General features: G+C 42.6%; 1 protein-coding gene across 1 annotated transcript in view; it reads right to left on the bottom strand.

Annotated features, from left to right (window-relative positions):
- Window positions 1–9,671: 9,671 nt before the first annotated feature.
- The window catches only part of mtnr1aa (melatonin receptor 1A a), a 47,409-nt gene continuing 38,708 nt past the window's right edge, over window positions 9,672–18,372 (bottom strand). The window contains exon 2 of the mRNA XM_022217102.2: window positions 9,672–12,834. Within this exon, the coding sequence (XP_022072794.1) occupies window positions 11,966–12,834 (869 nt within the window). The 3' untranslated portion in view covers window positions 9,672–11,965. The remainder of the gene's footprint in view (window positions 12,835–18,372) is intronic.

The following is an 18,372-nucleotide window of genomic DNA, read 5'->3' as shown; positions in this document are numbered from 1 at the left end:
GACCTTGGTCCCATATTGCACTAGATTTTGTAACCGGCCTGCCCCCGTCCCGCGGCTTTACCACCATCCTCACCATCATTGATCGTTTCTCCAAATTTGGTCACTTTATCCCACTATCCAAACTCCCTTCCGCCCGAGAAACCGCAGATCTCCTCGTTTCTCACATTTTTCGAGCCCATGGTATTCCAATCGACATAGTATCCGATAGAGGTCCCCAGTTCACCTCTTTAGTCTGGCGTTCGTTCTGTTCTGCTCTCGGGGCCAAGGTCAGCCTTTCATCTGGTTTCCACCCTCAAAGTAATGGCCAGACGGAGCGGCTAAATCAGGAGATGGAGGCCACCCTCCGGTGTATGGCATCCAAGAACCCCAGCTCCTGGTGCTCACAGCTCCCCTGGGTGGAATATGCTCATAACACCCTCCCCAGCGCCTCCACTGGCCTGTCCCCCTTCCATTGTGCCTATGGATACCAACCGCCCCTCTTCCCGGATCAGGAGAGAGATATTGCCGTGACATCGGTGAGGGATCATCTCCGGCGGTGTGCCCGCACCTGGCGACAGGCTCGCGCCGCCCTCCTCCGGGCCTCCCGTCGTACCCAGAACCAGGCAAACCGACATCGGTCCGAGGCGCCGATCTACGCTCCCGGTCAGCGGGTCTGGTTGAGGTCCAAGGATCTGCCCCTCCGTGCTTCCCCTAAGAAACTATCCCCCCGATTCATCGGTCCATTCACTATTGACAAAATTATCAATCCCGTCGCCGTCCGCCTTCGCCTGCCCTCCTCGATGAGGATCCACCCCACTTTCCATGTGTCCCAAGTGAAACCGGTTCAGGAGAGCCCGCTGGCCCCTCCGTTCCGCCCCCCCCCGCCCCCCGGCTCCTGGATGGGGATCCCATTTTTACTGTGTCCCGCCTCCTGGACGTCCGCCGCCGGGGTAGGGGCCTTCAGTATCTTGTGGACTGGGAGGGCTATGGACCGGAGGAACGCTCTTGGGTCCCTAAATCCCGCATTCTGGACCCTTCCCTGATCCGGGACTTCCACCGAGCCCGTCCCAACCACCCCCGTCGGGCGCCGGGAGGCACCCCTTGAGGGGGGGTACTGTCACGACTCCCTCTTCTCCCTCTCCCACCTGGCTCCCCCAAGACCCTCTCCCTCCTCCTTGTTTTCTTTTCCTCCCTCGTTTCTCCCTCTTCCTCTCTCCCTCCCTCCTTCCCTTCCTCACTGTCTCCTCTGCAGGGCGTGAGACGGAGTACGGCCACCAGCTGCCTTTCATCAGCCTAATCAGTGTTCCCTGGAGTCCGGACAGCTGACAACCATATCACTAATCACCTACCTGGCAATAAAAGACCGGCTCTCACATCCATTCTCCGCCAGATTGTTGCATTAGACTCACGAGTCAGTGCTGTCTAGCCATTGTAAATTCTGTTGTGTTTTGAACTTCAAGCTAACGTGTTTTTCTCCTCTGCCTACCTCAGATCTGCTGTCTGGACTCCCCATACCTGCCTATTCCCCTCAGAACTGTTTGAACCTCGTTTCCCCTGAGCTCCCTCCTTGGTTTTCCTCAACACTCCTGCCTGGATCCCCCACTCCTGCCTGGATCCCCCACTCCTGCCTGGACCCCCACTCCTGCCCGGATCCCCCACTCCTGCCTGGACCCCCACTCCTGCCTGGAACTCGCCGCTCCTCTGAACCCATCTCCTCGTCCACCTCCATCCTTACAATAAAACCAGTTACTACTTCACTTTGCCTCAGTAGCGTGGTTCCCTGCTCGAGTCCAGACCTGCCTGGTGTGACAATCTCCTTTTAAACAAAGCAATTCCTGATGAGTATTTGAGCGATACAGATTCTCAGCTGATGAAAAAAGTTTTATCTGTAAACACCCTGAGCTGTACCAAACCACTGAATGAAACTCTTTAGTTACCGTACATACACTGTATGCATTGTGTTGCCATGGGAACCCAACGTGTACTTAGTTGATGATGAACAAATCGTATAAATATGTGAAAGTTTGGTCCCAATTTACTGCCAAGTCTTTTTACATGCTGGTACTACGGCTGGTAGAACAAGCATTAAAATATTTGATTATTCTACTGGTATTTATTACAGTGAATTTTCAATCAGTAACATTAATTCTACTTTGATTTGGCCACAGATTAAAGTGATTTCCTGCATTATGGGAAACTGTCAGACCCAAATGCATCATGTTTAAATATATATGAAATTGAAAGTGTAATAGTTTTATTGCGCAGCTGTGAGTTATCAATAATCAGCTGCAGTGATCAGTAAAATAAATATGCAAATTTAACAGTTTTTTTAATCAGCATTTCTGCCTTGCATCATTTCCAGTAACGGCTTTTTACCATCATAAATTTTTATATTCCTCGTAGCTCTCTATAACCTGTTGACTGAAGCAGCTGCACACAATCTGTTCATTTACTGCAAAAGAAGAGTCACATGATGCGTTAAACTCCTCCTTTTATGTGAACAGAGTTTGAAGCAGAAAGTCTGAGTAAAAAATGAAAGTTGAAAGCCTCGTTTGTGATACTGGATATTTCTGACTGTGGTTTTAGTTTTTGTCGAGTCGACTTACATAAAGAAAGCCTGGATATGTTGAACTGTCTTTGTAGTGCAGCCCTCAAGGATCAGGTAGTTACTGCATAGTGGGTTTGTTATGTTCATACAATTTTGTTAATGAAAGGTTTTCTTTCCAAAATGGTGACAAGTGTTGGATGTGTGTTTGTGCTAATCTGCCATTGTTGTCTCAGTGAGGCTGGATGGGATCACGACGAAGTCAACAGAGCTTTGGAGTGGGATTGGCAGATAAATATCATTAGCATAGTAATAGCAAGAGAAAACTAATGAGCAGGTGATCCAACAAAGGCTGTTTTGTGTTAAAGAACAGGTCCAAAAAGCATCAGTTCTTGTGGTGCACTAAAGAATATGAAGTAGTCTAATCTGTCCTCACCTCACATTTTTAATCAAACCAAAGCAGCGTTGTGTGAGGAGACAGCGAAAGATTTGGAAAGATTGGATTGGTCTGAGTGAAATGAATTCTTTTGTGGAAACCTGAGACTTTTGTTGTGTTTGGTTCAAACGATCAATCATCATTCTGTCACTAAGTATTACTCAAACTACAACAAGTGCTGGTTTGAATACATTTCAAGATAGATGGAATTTTGCATATCTATGGTGACCCTGAGAGGGGTCTGTGCTATGAGAGCTCTGAGATGATGCATGTAAATCAACAAAACACAAGCAAAGGGTTAGCTTTAGGGTACGGTTTGGAAATAATACGGATTTTTTTATTTGCTTGTGTTTTGTCGAGCTGCACATGTAATGAGCTGTCAGGGCCACTATAGTTGTCACTACTGTAGCATTCCAAAAACTGGGGTAATTTAGAAATTAGATAGATAGATAGATAGATAGATAGATAGATAGATAGATAGATAGATAGATAGATAGATAGATAGATAGATTAGGATGGATGGGTGGCAAGATTAAATCTATATACGTACACTACTGTTTAAAAGTTTGGCGTCACTTAGAAATGCCCTTATTTTCGAAATGACATTTGACATTGTTAATGTGGTAAATGATTATTCTAGCTGGAAACAACTGATTTTTAATGCATTATCTACATAGAGGTACAGAGGAACATTTCCAGCAACCATCACTCCTGTGTTCTAATGCTACACTGTGTTAGCTAATGGTGTTGAAAGGCTCATTGATGATTAGAAAACCCCTATGCAATTATGTTAGCACATAAATAAAAATGTGAGTTTACATGGAAAACATGGAATTGTGTGGGTGACCCCAAACTTTTGAACAGCAGTGTATGTCAAACATATCTTGTGTGTAATTTAGGTGGCAGTATAATACTGCTATTTTATTACTCCACCGAGGAACGTTTGTCCATCTGTTAGTCTGTTAGTCTGTGTGCAACATTGCTCAAAAACGGAAAAACAGATTTGGATGAAATTTTCAGGGAAGGTCATTAATGACACAAGGACCATGTGACTACATTTTGACAGTGATGCAGCTCATAGTCTGGATCCACGGGTTTGTTAATGATTTCCGTATCATTGCGAGATAGCGGCAAGGTGTCATTGTAACTATGACATCATGTGAACACTACATCAGCTGCCTGCTGACGATCACATGATTGTGATCCTACTACAAATCCACCGCTGCAGACTTATCGGGACTTACCCGTCGGAAATCATACAACGGCTGAGCAGCCTTAGCAAAGTACTGCGCTCTCTTTGTGCTTTTCTTGTGTTACCTGTATTGGAAGGAAAAATAAATGTGAAAGATGCAGAATTATTCCTTTAAATGAATGCATGTGTTGTAGTGTTCCAGTAGCATAGTTACTGTAATACTGCAAAGTCACAAAGATGATCTCTATTATGACAAACAAAAGTGCACAGTGCTTGTTTTTTTTAGTTTAAAGGTTGCAGAAAAAAATGCAGTGAAGCTTTCATCCACTTTATCCTATAGATTGTGTTTTCATCTCCATCATGCATTCAGTCTCTTTTTATATCTCTACGATCTGAAGACGTCTATATCATCATGTGGTCAGGCAGAAATCAGAGCTGACATGTCCTTCTGGGAAATGTAGTAAAAAGTATCGGAAAATGACTTCCATGATTGAATGAAAGCTGGAGAAAGCAAGTGAGAGCCTTCGAGAGAACATGAGGCTTTGTTGCTTCTTTGTTCTTAGTTTATATGTTTTTTGCTCTCTGGTTTTTAATTTAAGTAGTTTTTTGCCTTTTATATCTTATTTTGTACATTACATTTCTAAAGTTGTACTATTTCTTTTATCTCAGAAGTGTTTACTTAATGTCTGCTGTTGCACGAAGAGAGAGTACTGTAATTTCGATTCTGAGTATGCCATGTACATATTGAAGAATTGACAATAAAGCTGACTTTGACTTTGACAGCTGTGGGGAAAATTCAGAGCCCTGGACAGCAGCAATGACTCACCTGTGGATAGAAGAACACAGCTGTATCATGCAACATGCAGCAACCATTAACTTAATGATGGTCAACAGTGTAATACCAGCAAATAATGTAATGAATTTGGCCATTTTAAAAGCAGTAAAGCCAATAATGTAATAACTTGCCAATAATGTAAAATGTTAGTATGTTCTTGGTTGGTTATTACGTCAGTGGCCTATCATTAAAAAATCTTGGGAAAAAATCCTTTGAAAATGTAATAACTGCAGCCTGTACTAATACATAAACAGGACTGCATTTCTTAGAAATAAAAGATTTTGTTCACAGTTTTTGTGCGGTTTGCTCATCAAAAATAGGTATCGTGGATGGCACAGTTGTCATATTCATTCATCCAGGATATGTCCCATGGAGAGCTCACCCTCTTTAATTATGTTTGCAAGAGTCGATTTGAGAATCATTTGTTGTACAAAATCTTTATTTAGAATATTGTTTGTTTGATTAGATATCAAAATTCATAATTCCATGTCAGCATCTGTATTGGATGTTGCTTTGTCAAATTAATTTATCACATGTTCTTCCTCGGAAAACAGTTCATTAAAACTATTTCAAACATTTCTCAAGGAAAAGCGACTCAGTCCTCACTTAAAACTGTATTTAAATAACTGGACTGGTACTATAATGGCACAAAACTCCAAAAAACTGAAAAGTTTTATGCACATACTGAACTAAGGGAAAAACATCAACATAAAATTGACATCCCTTCTTCCAGAAAATGTTCATAACTTTGTACATTACTGAGAAGAATCCCGGCTTTCATCCACCAATTGTCCTTGCAAAATAACTGTTTTATTTATAAAGTAGACCACTGTTGGTCCAGCAGCCTTGTAGAGCTTTATAATACCAATTTAAGAGTCATTTTCTGTCAAGTTCAAGGCTCTCTGCAAGTGCTTCTTTTATTTATATGAGACGAAGTGCAATCCTATTTATGTATTGTTATGTTATTGGCTGCAATACGAATTTTCTAAATGCTAGGTCAATAACATTCAATGATATTATCACATATTAAATATTGCATAACATGTTGGTCGCTGACAGGTGTAGATACATGCAAAATCATAGAATCACTCTAAAAAAACCACTAAAATTCTTGATAAAATGTCATATGACCAACGTCATATTATGCCCGTAATGTCTTCAAGAAGTACAACTTATTGAGAATATTTAAAATTTCAAATTTCCTTGTTTGATGTAAAAGGTGCTATAAGGAGTCTCCCCACTCCCCATGTCTGACTTTCTCCAAAGAAGGGCTCACAGTGGTCTCAGGACCAGGTCTTCCTTTAGAGGGGACTGTGACGTCCCACACAGAAAAACAACCTTTGGACAAAATGCTCTGTCTGTGAAGGCCAGTAAGATCTGGAACAGTCTTCCTCTCTCCATAAGGGAGTGTCCCATGTCACCAACCTTCAAATCTCTCCTGAAACAGTGGCTGAAAGTGAACCAGTCTTGTGACCATTGACTTTTAACTTCTTTGTGCACTTTTTGTCATGTGCTTTTATTGTGACCTATTGTCTGATGTTTCACTGTTGTATTTTGTTTTTTACCTGCCTAGGGACTGCAGATGTAAATTAGCTTTGCTGCTAAATCTGACATATTTACATCTATTTCTCTCTAAATCAACATTCATTCATTTGCACTGTCCCTATCAAATGAATACATAACATAATAATCAACCAATAACGTAGTAACTTATTACATTATGGCCAAAATGTCATCACTTTATTGGTTCAAAAACTTCAGTGCATTATTGGCAAGTTATTATGTTTCTTACTTCATTACATTAAAATGGCCAAAAATACTACGTTATTGGTTGCTACACAGCATCTTAGCAAACAGACATGAAAGACATGTTCCAGACAAAAGGAAAATACACTGCAGTGTCACAGTCACACAGCTGTGTAGTGACATTATCCAGAGACAATTAAGAGATGAAAGGAAAACTAAATGCATTGCAAGAATGTTTCTAGAGTTACTGCTCTCTTTCTACAGTAAATGTAGAATCAGTACTTTGGCATCCAAAGCTGCACATTAACCTCCAGATCCTGAGTGGAAATTTGGGGGTTCTTGGATTTTTCTTTTTGCATCAAATGGACGGCTGTTGAGCTGAATTGCGCCGGGGCAGTGGGTCCTTGACAAATTCCCTCTGAATCTCTTTGTAGATGTTTTTTTTCTGACAGTGGAGTGATTTATTTCAAATAATTTGGAGGTCTTTTTAAGTCTCTTGCCAGAATCACAGGCATCCACAACCTTTTTCTCTGAAGGCATTAGAAAGCTCTTTATCTGATCTTGGCACGATGATACCACACACTTCAAAACCAAAAGAACACCAGACCTAAGACTTCACAGGTTTAAATAAGACTCCCCGAGGATGTTCGAATCAGTGGTACTTAATCTTGAACCACTGATTCTAATTTTACAGATTTGACCATGTGATCTGATCTATGCAGAAAATAACTATGCAGATGTTTTGTCATCATTTTTGTTAGTTATGGGACTTGTGTGTTTTATTGGTGAACTGACCCTTTAGAAATCACTTGGTGTGCTTTTTATCCAGGCAAATTTCTCCCAGAGAGAAATATGCTTGGCTATTCTTGTATTTGTACATCTCTATTGTAAAGATATGCTGCTATCATTAATGCTCTTCTTCAACAATAACATTTTTGCAGAAACTGACATCTTTCTTGTGGAGACTTTACAAAGACTGCAGAACCTGAAGACATGAAGCTGGACTGGTATGTGCTTTAGTGTGTTTTTGCTTTCAGGAGGTAATACTTTACTGGGGCTTTGCTGAATGGCCTCAATGCAGTGAAGGACGCATTCTATTCTCTGTTTTGTTGGTATTGCATCAGTGATGGAAGATGAACCTAAACCACTGCCATTGCTCCTGTAACACCTGACTTTTCTCTTCCATTTTGTTGTTCATCCAGGGCTATAAAAAATGCTGGGCCCAGATTACTGTATGACTCTGTTTGGGGGCAGCGTAAATCCCTGGGATTTTTACATTTGCTCATGCCCAACCCATTCAGTCTTTCCTACCACACACAGCTCTTGGGATTAAACGGATAGAGAAGGGGGCAGGGAATCCACCGGGAGCTGGCTCTTTCAGCTCTTGCTTTGAGGATGATGGTCAGCGGCCGTTATGTAAGCCAAGTGGATTTCAAATGCATAGTTGAGCCATTCTCCTCTGCGGTGCACGGTGCCTCTGTCTGTGTTCCACGAACTGGGCTGCCCACGCACACTATGCAACACATATGGAAACACTGGTGTACAGTAACCTATAGAGTCCCTGCCTCCCATGCAGAGCCTTTCACACGCTGAAGGACACTGATGCCTACAAACACTTTTTTATCATATATTTATGTTATTGTTTGCAGACAGAACCGGACAGCTCATGTGTTGAACTGCCACATATAGGACTTAGACAACGCAGAGGAGACAGGAACGTGTCTTGTCATATTCAGCGGTTGTTTTTAAGCTAATGATGAAATTAATGATGAAATCCCATTACTCAGGCAGGTTTGAAGCAGGGCTGTCACACTTTGGCAAAAATAGAAATATAGGACAAACCAAACAAAATCATTTAAAAGTCTGTGTGCTTTCCAGCTACTATCTGGTTTGGACAAAACCAAATATTGATATGCTCTGATGCCAGCTTATTATAGCCACACTGCTAAAAACTGATTAGGGATGTTATCTTGAAACAGCGGTAGTAAAAAAAAAAAAAAAAAAAAAAGACTAGCTAACTATCCCTTCTGCATCATGCTTCAAACACACACGCTTGATTGTACACTTCAGCAAAAACATGGACATTGCGATGCTATGGTTAGCATAAGGCTAAAGTATTGGTAACACGAACAGCCATTCATTGCCAGTTTGCATGGTAAATCTATGACCGTTGCCATGAACTATTACAGGTAAATAAAGTTAGTGGTTTACCTACCCAGAAGAAGAAAGACAAGCACAGAATATATTAGTTATTGCCTCTTTCTATGATGCTTTGGAAAACTGACCAAATGGCAACCTCTGGGACTGAATGATAAAATTAATGTGCAAATTCCAAAGGCTGTAGTTCCTCGAATGGCCACTAGAGGCTGGCTCCAAAAACATGTCAAGCCCCATAGACCTTCACATTGACATGCTCAACTTTACAGCTGAAATAAACACGTTTACAGAGGTTACAAGTAAAGGTTTGATGTCCACAGCTAATGTTCACTTTTCAAAACAACTCTATTAGGGTGAATTTTACATAGCTTCCCCATTCAGATTGTATTGAAGCGGAAAGTTATGCACAGTCAAGGGCTGTTTTTATGTTACCGTCATGATCAGACTCTCTTTTTGCTAAATCTGTTGCAATGCAGTCTAGGCAGTGAGTGCATATACTGGAATAACAACTTTTCCTGCATGATTTTTTGCCATTGATTCATGGTTTTCACCATATAATGGGAAATGCTCACTGAGGAGAGGAGGTACAGAATTCTAGTTTCTTTACGAGACCACTTAATATGGAATGACACTTAAAAAAATCCTGCCAACTGCAGCTTTAAAATTTTATAGACCAATAAGGATGTTGGCCAAAACTATGTACATGGCCAAAGTTTTAATAAACCTAAATTGTAATAACCTTGCATTTGTGAGCAAATTGAACACAGTTCTCGAGCAAATCTTCCATCAATATCAGATTTTATTTTGCATATGAACAATTCCTGATATCCATGCATACAGTATATTGAGCTCACAAGGTGGTAGATAGAAAGATAGAGAGAGCAAGAGAGAAAGATAGAGAGAGATCTTTCTTACTAAAATATATATTCCACCTAATGTAAGGGACAGTACTGTAGGGTATAATAAGACAGCAGCAACCCACATTGCTTCCACTCAATTAGTGTTACAGTGTCACAAATGAGATTATTAAAATTGGTTAACTTCACTTAGAAACTTGCAGTTATATTTTCAACCAAGTTTTGTATAAATCTTTTTTTTTATTGGCCTCATAAAACGTTGCTTCATTTAACTGTAACCTGATGATATACCTTATTATACACTGCTCAAAAAAAATTAAAGTAACACTTTGAAAACACATCATATTTCAATACGGGGAAAAAAAAACTGGATCTTAGCATTGATATGGACTGGATAATGTGTTAGGAATGAAAAGTGCCACATAGTTTGATGGGAATGAAGATTATCAACCCCCAGGAGGGCTAAATTCAAGACACCCCAAAATCAAAGTGAAAAACTGATGCGGCAGGCTGGTCCATCTTGCTGAAATTCCTTGGCAGCAACTCAAAATGGTATTCAGTAGTTTGTATGGCCTCCATGTGCTTGTATGCATGACTGACGATGCCGGGACAAGCTCTGAATGAGACGACAGATGGTGTCCTGGGGTATCTCCTCCCAGAACTGGACCAGGGCATCGCTGAGCTCCTGGACAGTCTGAGGAGCAACCTGATGGTGTCGGATGGAACAAAACATAATGTTCCAAAGGTGTTCTATTGGATTCAGGTCAGGTGAGCATGGGGGCCAGCTAATGGTATCAGTTCCTTCATCCTCCAGGAACTGCATGAGTTCTCTTACCACATAAGACTGGGCATTGTCGTACACCAAAAGGAATCCAGGACCACTGCACCAATGTAGGGTCTGACAATGGGTCCAAGGATTTCATCCTGATACCTAAAGGCAGTCAGAATGCCATTGTCCAGCCTGTAGAGGTCTGTGCGTCCCTCCATGGATATGCCTCCCCACACTATCACTGACCCACCACCAAACTGGTCATGCTGAACAATGTTACAGGCAGCATAACGTTCTCCACGGCTTCTCCAGACCCTTTCATGCCCGTCACATGCGCTCAGGGTGAACCTGCTCTCATCTGTGAAAAGCACAGGGCACCAGTGGTGGACTTGCAAATTCCTGTGTTCTATGGCAAATGCCAGCCGAGCTCCACGGTGCCGATCAGCGAGCTGTGCTCCACTAGAGGACGGTGGGCCCTCAGACCACTCTCATTACATCTCTTTCTGATTGTTTGATCAGAGACATTCACACCAGTGGTCTGCTGGAGGTCATTTTGTAGAGCTCTGGCAGTGCTCATCCTGTTCCTCCTTGCACAAAGGAACAGATACCTGTCCTGCTGATGGGTTAAGAACCTTCTACAGCCTTGTCAAGCTCTCCCAGACTAACTGCCTGTCTCCTGGAATCTCCTCCATGCGCTTGAGACTGTGCTGGGAGACACAGCAAACCTTCAGGCAATGGCACGCATTGATGTTTCATCCTGGAGGAGTTGGACTGTCTGTGGAACCTCTGTAGGGTCCAGGTATCACCTCATGCTACCAGAAGTGACACTTACCCTAGCCAAATGCAAAACTAGTGAAAAACAGTCTGAAAATATTGGGAAGGAAATAAATGTCAGTGGCCTTCACCTGTAAACTCATTCCTGTTTTGGGGGTTGTCTCATTGTTACCCCTCTAGTGCATCTGTTGTTAATTTTATGAACACCAAAGCAGCTGAAACTGACTAAAAAGCCCCTCAGTTACTTACTTGACCAGATCAGTATCCCACATGTTTCACTGATTTGATGCAATACTTAGATTAAAAAGTGTTCCTGTAATTTTTTGGAGCAGTGTATATCTACATGACATTTCATACAAAATAAATACTTATATAATGCATGATACATTTATATCATCACTGTAAACATGAAAACAAAACAGACCATATATTTACTGTACTACAGGTACTGCAGAGGCAAACAAAAGTGCTTGATAAAAGACAAGGATTATATGCACCTCTGTTCTTACTGTGATTGTTCAGAGGTCAGATAGCACCGTATGACAGTCTGGACAGCTCAAAGGACAGAAGCTGCTTTAGATTTATATTTGGTATTTTTCTTACTCAGCTTTTTTTTTGTTTTGTTTTTTTAAACTCTCACTAACAGTATATCCATCCATGTCTCTGGATCATGGTTCAGACAGAGTCCACCTTCACCTGGTTATTGTTGGTCATGAGCGGCGACGGCTTACTCTTCAGCCTCTCCCCGGCATCATTGGAGCTGTCCTGGAAAAAGATGCGAGCTGTACACACCGACACGACAATACGCTTGTACTCGCGTCGAAAGTTCTGGTTCAGCACACCGTACACGATGGCATTAAGGCAGCTGTTGAAATAGGCCATGAAGTAGCTGGACACAAATAGCCACTCGGGGATGAGGGGAACCACCACCTCTGGTCTGATCGCTACAGCCAGGCCGATGAAGTTGAGTGGCGCCCAGCAAACAGCGAAGAGCACGAACACCACGAACATGGTGATAAAGTTTCGGACGTCGTGCGGTGTCAGCTTGGGCCGATTGTCTGGCTTGACCCGCCTCCTCACCTGGATGACCAAGATCCAGATGCGCAGGTAGCAGTAGGTGACAATCATGATGGGCAAAATGAAGTGAAAGAAAACCACTGCGATCGTGTACGCTGAGCTGGCCGACTGTGCGAAGGTGCAGGAGTACACGCGTGGGTCGTACTGAAGCGAACCCACAAACAGGTTGGGCACGATGGCCACGACAGTCAGCGCCCAGATCAGCATCACATAACACACAGAGTTTTTGTCGCTGTACAGTTTATCGTATTTGAGGCTGTGGCAGATGTAACAGTATCGGTTGATGGCGATGCCGGTGATGTTGAAGATGGAGCCGATGACGCTGACGCCCATGAGGAAGCCGCTGATCTGGCAGTGGACGTAACCCAGGTTCCAGCCATTGTGGAAGATGGAAGTGAGGACCAAAGGGTACGGGTAGATGGCCACTACAAGGTCTGCCACCGCCAGGCTCACCACGAAGATGTTCCCTGCAGATAAAACAAACACCCACAGGAGAGACGGAGGAGAACGCATGAGTCACTGACAACAGCAGCAGAGCAGGCTGAGCATCCAAACAAAAAGAGACAAAGAGACTGAGTTATTTTATCCACTGACTGCCAATTTTTTTATGCAGAATCCTTTTAGAATTATCTGCCTGTAACGCGGCTTTGTTTATCTGAGCATATTTGCTTTTTCCCACCTTTCTGGGAGCCATTTGTTTCATTGTAGAGAAAGACAAACAACAGAGCAAATATCAACTTACAGACAACATGACACATTGAAAATATAACTGAAAAAATAATCTCTCATGTCACCCATGGATGAATGTTTGATGCTCGCTGCCATCTCTGCCCTACTTCAGTCAGAAACTCCGAATTTGGGCAGTGAAGTGGAGTTATGACTGCATTATTTCACTGTAATGGCTCAGTTATCACACTGAAGATGCACTGTGTGATGATCTACATCAAGGCTCACGGCATTTCATAGAGTACCAGCTAGGCGAGAGGACAATCCCTTTGAAAATCAAAAATCAGTGGAAAACATTTGGAAGTAATTTAAGAACGCAAAATTTGTAAATATGCTAAAAGATGCAAAAAAAAAACACCAACACAATTCTTTGGAGACTTCCGTTTGTTTCTGTTGCAGCTTCGTTAACATAAGCCGCAGGGAAAGGGCCTCAAGGCTGGATGTTGAGAGGAAATGCGTCTGCAAATCAAAAATTTGAATTGTTTGTGTGAATGTGTGTAAATGCACAAACACACTCTCTAGTTTCCCCTGATGATTTGGCGCATGTGAACTTCAACTCACATTCAACTGTCACCTTTTGATGTCGGTGAATAATGAACGGGAGGGAGGTCCCCGTCTCTAAATAATGCATGCTTCTAATTGTCAGCAAGGACGCCACAATGTGCGTGGCAGGCAAACATGATCTACAGGCTGGGCAGCAATCAGGAGCACACAAGTGGATTCTTTGTCCCCGGTGGAGAACACACACACTTATGCACAAGGAGAGGCGGCAGAGAGCGACTGTGATCCTCAGCCTCTTCCAAGTGAAATACATGAGGTGCACTCAAAAGACTCAAAAGAGCAAATATCCAATAATGTGTGTGCATTGGACACGTACTGTAGCTTCCTTTAATTGCATACACTTGTGTATTTTAGCTTTATTTACCGTTGAGCAGCCTGTCATGGTGATGTCAGAGGATCCCGCCATCTAGCCACGCAGCATTTTCACAGCTGTCACTTCTTTATCAGTGGAGCGTGTACAGTAGTAAGCACCATATTACAGAGCCTAATGACAAGCCCGGATTCAGCTTTGCAGATGTGACAACACCCTGTCACAGTTGATAAAATGCGTTTACTGCATGTCAGATGGTAAGTGAGCGCATCATATATCTCTACAATCACCCCGGCGCAAGAGGCAATTTCATTTTCGCACTGACGTTTGGGCGGTTGGTATCAGACGCACTCCCCCAACCTGCAGACAGACCTGTCAGTCTCACCTGGGCATTAGAAGCACACTGCTGATCAGCTCAGCGGCCTGTTATCTGCAATGGAACATGCCAACCATTCTGCTGCCAGGGATCACATGCAGCTATTAATTACGTTTTGTCCTTTTATATCTGTCATTCAGCTGCCCTCTATAGGGAATTAGGTGCACCTGCTGTTGTCACAAGACCTCCTGGCTGCTAGAGAGCTTGGCTGTATGTGAATGTGTGTGTGTGTGTGTGTGTGTGTGTGTGTGTGTGTGTGTGTGTGTGTGTGTGTGTGTGTGTGTGTGTGTGTGTGTGTGTGTGTGTGTGTGCAGTCTTGTACATCTATTGTTGTAAGGATTTTTCCATGCTTCTCATATGCTTGTGCAACATGTGTGGTAAAGCACAAGGAAAACCCCATCAAAATCCTGCTGTATTGTACCACAGTGGTCAAAATCTCCACCGGACACCTTTAAGACTTTTGATTTTTAGGTTAGAATTAGGCTTAGCTCAAGTACTCTCAGTAGTGTCGGTAATTAAGTGGATTTGGACGTATCAGCTCAGTTGCTTAACTGTTTGTCGACATGTTTGTAAGACACATAAGCCTCGTCGATGTTGTGTTTAGAGCTTGTCAATAATTGCTGCTTCAACTGTCACAACAGGAATTGGTGATCGGTTTATTGCTAGGTACACCTCGCTAACACTCATACATTCTAATAAATCCTCCCTTCATGAAGGTTATAAGGGTCAGTTGTGGTTGTCTGAGATGTGTGGATTAAACCACAGTTTGGAGGCTATAGTTTATGGTGCGTTTCTATTATTTTTGTCTATGCCAATGATGGTAACCTAACAAATAACATGCACGCAACACAATACAGTCTGACAGCAGTTCATGTATATGGATTATGCAAAATTAAAACCGCTTTTTTTTATGCTAAAACAATATAAAATTTATGCAACCAACACAGCTGCTCTTCCTCTAGTAGTCACAATTAGTGTTCACCCTGTCTTTAGCTCTGTGTTGGTCTCCAGTGATACCTCAGGAAAATAGCTCTTTAGCAGCTAAATGCTCCACTGTGTTCACTGTGTCTACCGGCACCACATAGGTAGTGTGGGTTTATGAACATTCCTGTTATAACTGGAAACAAGGCTGATATGAGTGGTGACAGTGAATCATAACAGTGAAGTGGTAGAGCATAGATGTTACGCCCTCTCCCTCAGATGCCAGGTAGTGACAGGCCCTCTTCCCTTCCACCCTCCTCTTTCCGTCTTTCCTCTCCCTTAGGTGGACGTGACTGTGGTGTGTGGCACGGCCAGGTGCTTCCAATGATTACCAGCGGAACTGGCGTGACAGCAGGTGGGACTGATCTCCACAATCCCCCTCTCTTTCCATAAGGAAAGGAGATGCCACCACTCTTTGTCGGACCGTTGAACTGCATGTTCAGTATTTCTGTCTGACCCTTATGTCCTGTTGTGTATTCAAGTTACGAGTCCACCTGATCCGTTTTTCCCACATGTAAACATGCTGCATCTGAAAATCGCTCACTTGGTGGCCGGTCACTAGCGGGACACTAAACGGTCACATGACATCGCTTTCAGCTTGAGTTCGACAGACGCGTTGGACTAACATGGCGGCTCGGTTGCAAAAGTTCTCTTTTATTGTGAAAACATTCAAGCGAGAAGTATTTCTAGAACCATTTGAGGCAAGAAATAAGCTGTACAGTTGCTGAATCTGTCCTCGTTTTAGTTCGACGGCTACACTACCAAGCAAAAGTTTGGAGTCGCCCGTAATTTTTCTGTGATTGGTTCATATTACCTAAATTATGAGCGCAAATTAGCCATGTTTCATTTCTAATCACAGTAGAACTATAGATAAGAACACTGATAACAAAATTGAAGAATCTAGCATATAATACTGTTAATAAACTATCTAAATCTGTGACTCATCAAAATAGCCTCTTTTAGCTTTGATAACTGCTTGACAAATTCGAGGCATTCTTGCAATCAGTGACATGAGATAATCACTTGAAATTTCCTCCCATGCTTCTGCCAACAGCTCATATAGGTTCGCAGCACTTGTGAGTTGCTTGTTCTTGACGTTTCTGTCCAGTTCATCCCATGCAAGTTCAATGGGGTTAAGGTCAGGGGATTGAGCTGGCCAATTCATAATCCTGAGCTTCCCCTCCTCGTCTTTCTTGGCCAGATACCTCTGACACAGTTTGGAGGTGTGCTTTGGATCGTTGTCTTGTTGTAATGTGAATGGCTGTCCCACTAAACGCAGCCCAGAGGGAATGGCATGCCTCTGTAAGATATCCATGCTGATTTAGAATTCCTGTGACTTTGTGCAGATCACCAGTCTGACCCCCTGCAAAACAGCCCCAGACCATCACGCTACCTCCACCATGCTTTACTGTGGGAACAACACACGCAGGAGTCAAGCGTTCTCCAACCCTACATCGAACGTACTTGCGCCGTTTTGATCCAAACATTTCAAACTTTGACTGGTCTGTAAACAGAACTGTTTTCCATTCTTCTACAGTCCAGTTTCTATGTTCTTTAGCCCACTGAAGTCTCTTCTTTATGTACTGCTTTCTTAGCAGTGGTTTCCTGGCAGCTACCCTGCCTTTCAGACCAGATTCCCGCAGTCTACGCCGCACAGTATCCGCTGACACATTATTGCTCCTGGTTGAGTTTAGCTGAGTTCTTATTTCTGGGGCTGTCTTTTGTGTATTTCGAAGACTGGTGACCCTGATGAACTTCTCTTCAATGAACCAGAATGAAATCTGTCTTCATGTGAACCTGTTTCTCTTCATATGTTTTTGCAACTCCACTTCGTGAGACTTTAACTTTCTGAGCAATTTGTCTTGTAGAATAGCCTTCTTTTTTACAACCTGAATTTCAATCCTTTTTTCTTTGCTTAACACAGATTTTCTGGCATTTTTGTGCTACTTCAGATTTAGATAATTTTCAAATTAGCTAAAGACATTCTTCTTTCCAGAAATTGTCAGTCTTTAATATCAACTCAAAAAGGTAACACAAAATATTTGTGAACAGAGTAAAGAACTGTGAATCAAGGTGTGAAAAACATTCTATTGGGACGGCATAGTTATTACAGGGGACATGCAACCCTTTGTAAAGATATTTTAAGTGTTTTAACCAAACAAAAGATGTTCTAGTAATGCTTTCATCAATAAATGCTTAGAAATATCCCTACTTGAGTGCCATACTTGATTAAATTGTGTTCATAGCATACTGATGAATGTTCTTGCAATGATTAGAAATAACAAATTGCTAAAGTTAGCTCTTAATTGGGCTATTTTGACAAAAATACGGGAAAATTAGGGGCGAGTCCAAACTTTTGTCTGGTAGTGTAGTTCAGATGTTTGACGAAAATTTTGCGATGCATCAGACCTCTGCACGTCGCATCGAATTTGCATAACGTAGAAGTCGAAGTGATTTTATGCAAATGAGCTCCAGGGAGAGGCACCGCAACAGAACCAGCATGCAATGCAGTGTGTTTCACATCGACAATGAATGGGATGTGGGAAATTGATGGATCAGGTGGGCGCGTAAAATAATTCCGATCTCCTGTGTTACAGTTCTGGACACTCAGGTGCTTGTCTCCACCTGCCTGGATCTTCTGCCTCGTTCCCTCGTCAGTCTACACCGTCCTGGATTCCACAGACTGCACTCCGCCATTCACAGCCACAATGGAGATGCCACCCACTGCTGTGCAACATACCACCTCTGTCCACTGTCCTCCTGCCTGTCTTCCCTCCTCAGGCTCGTCGTCAGCTAAGTTTTTCATTTCTCCCTGTTGGAGCCAGTCAGTTTAGTTATTTCAGGGTTTTCAGAACTATTTTCAGGATTCCTTTGTGCTCAAGTTTTAGCATCAGTTGTAACATTGAGCCTTTGAACCCATAGGGGTCTCTAGTGAGTCGAGTCGTGTTTACATCAATCCCCCCTCTATTCAACTGTGGAAGTTTCTAAAATCTTATTATTATTTTAGAGAGATTGAGGCACTGTATTGGTGGTTTACAACAAAATGGGGAA

Source organism: Acanthochromis polyacanthus, chromosome 3 (genome assembly GCF_021347895.1).
Source record: "Acanthochromis polyacanthus isolate Apoly-LR-REF ecotype Palm Island chromosome 3, KAUST_Apoly_ChrSc, whole genome shotgun sequence".
NCBI classification, from domain to species: Eukaryota; Metazoa; Chordata; class Actinopteri; family Pomacentridae; genus Acanthochromis; species Acanthochromis polyacanthus.
Note: the sequence above shows the minus strand (reverse complement) of the source record. Positions and strands in the feature narration are given on the sequence as shown.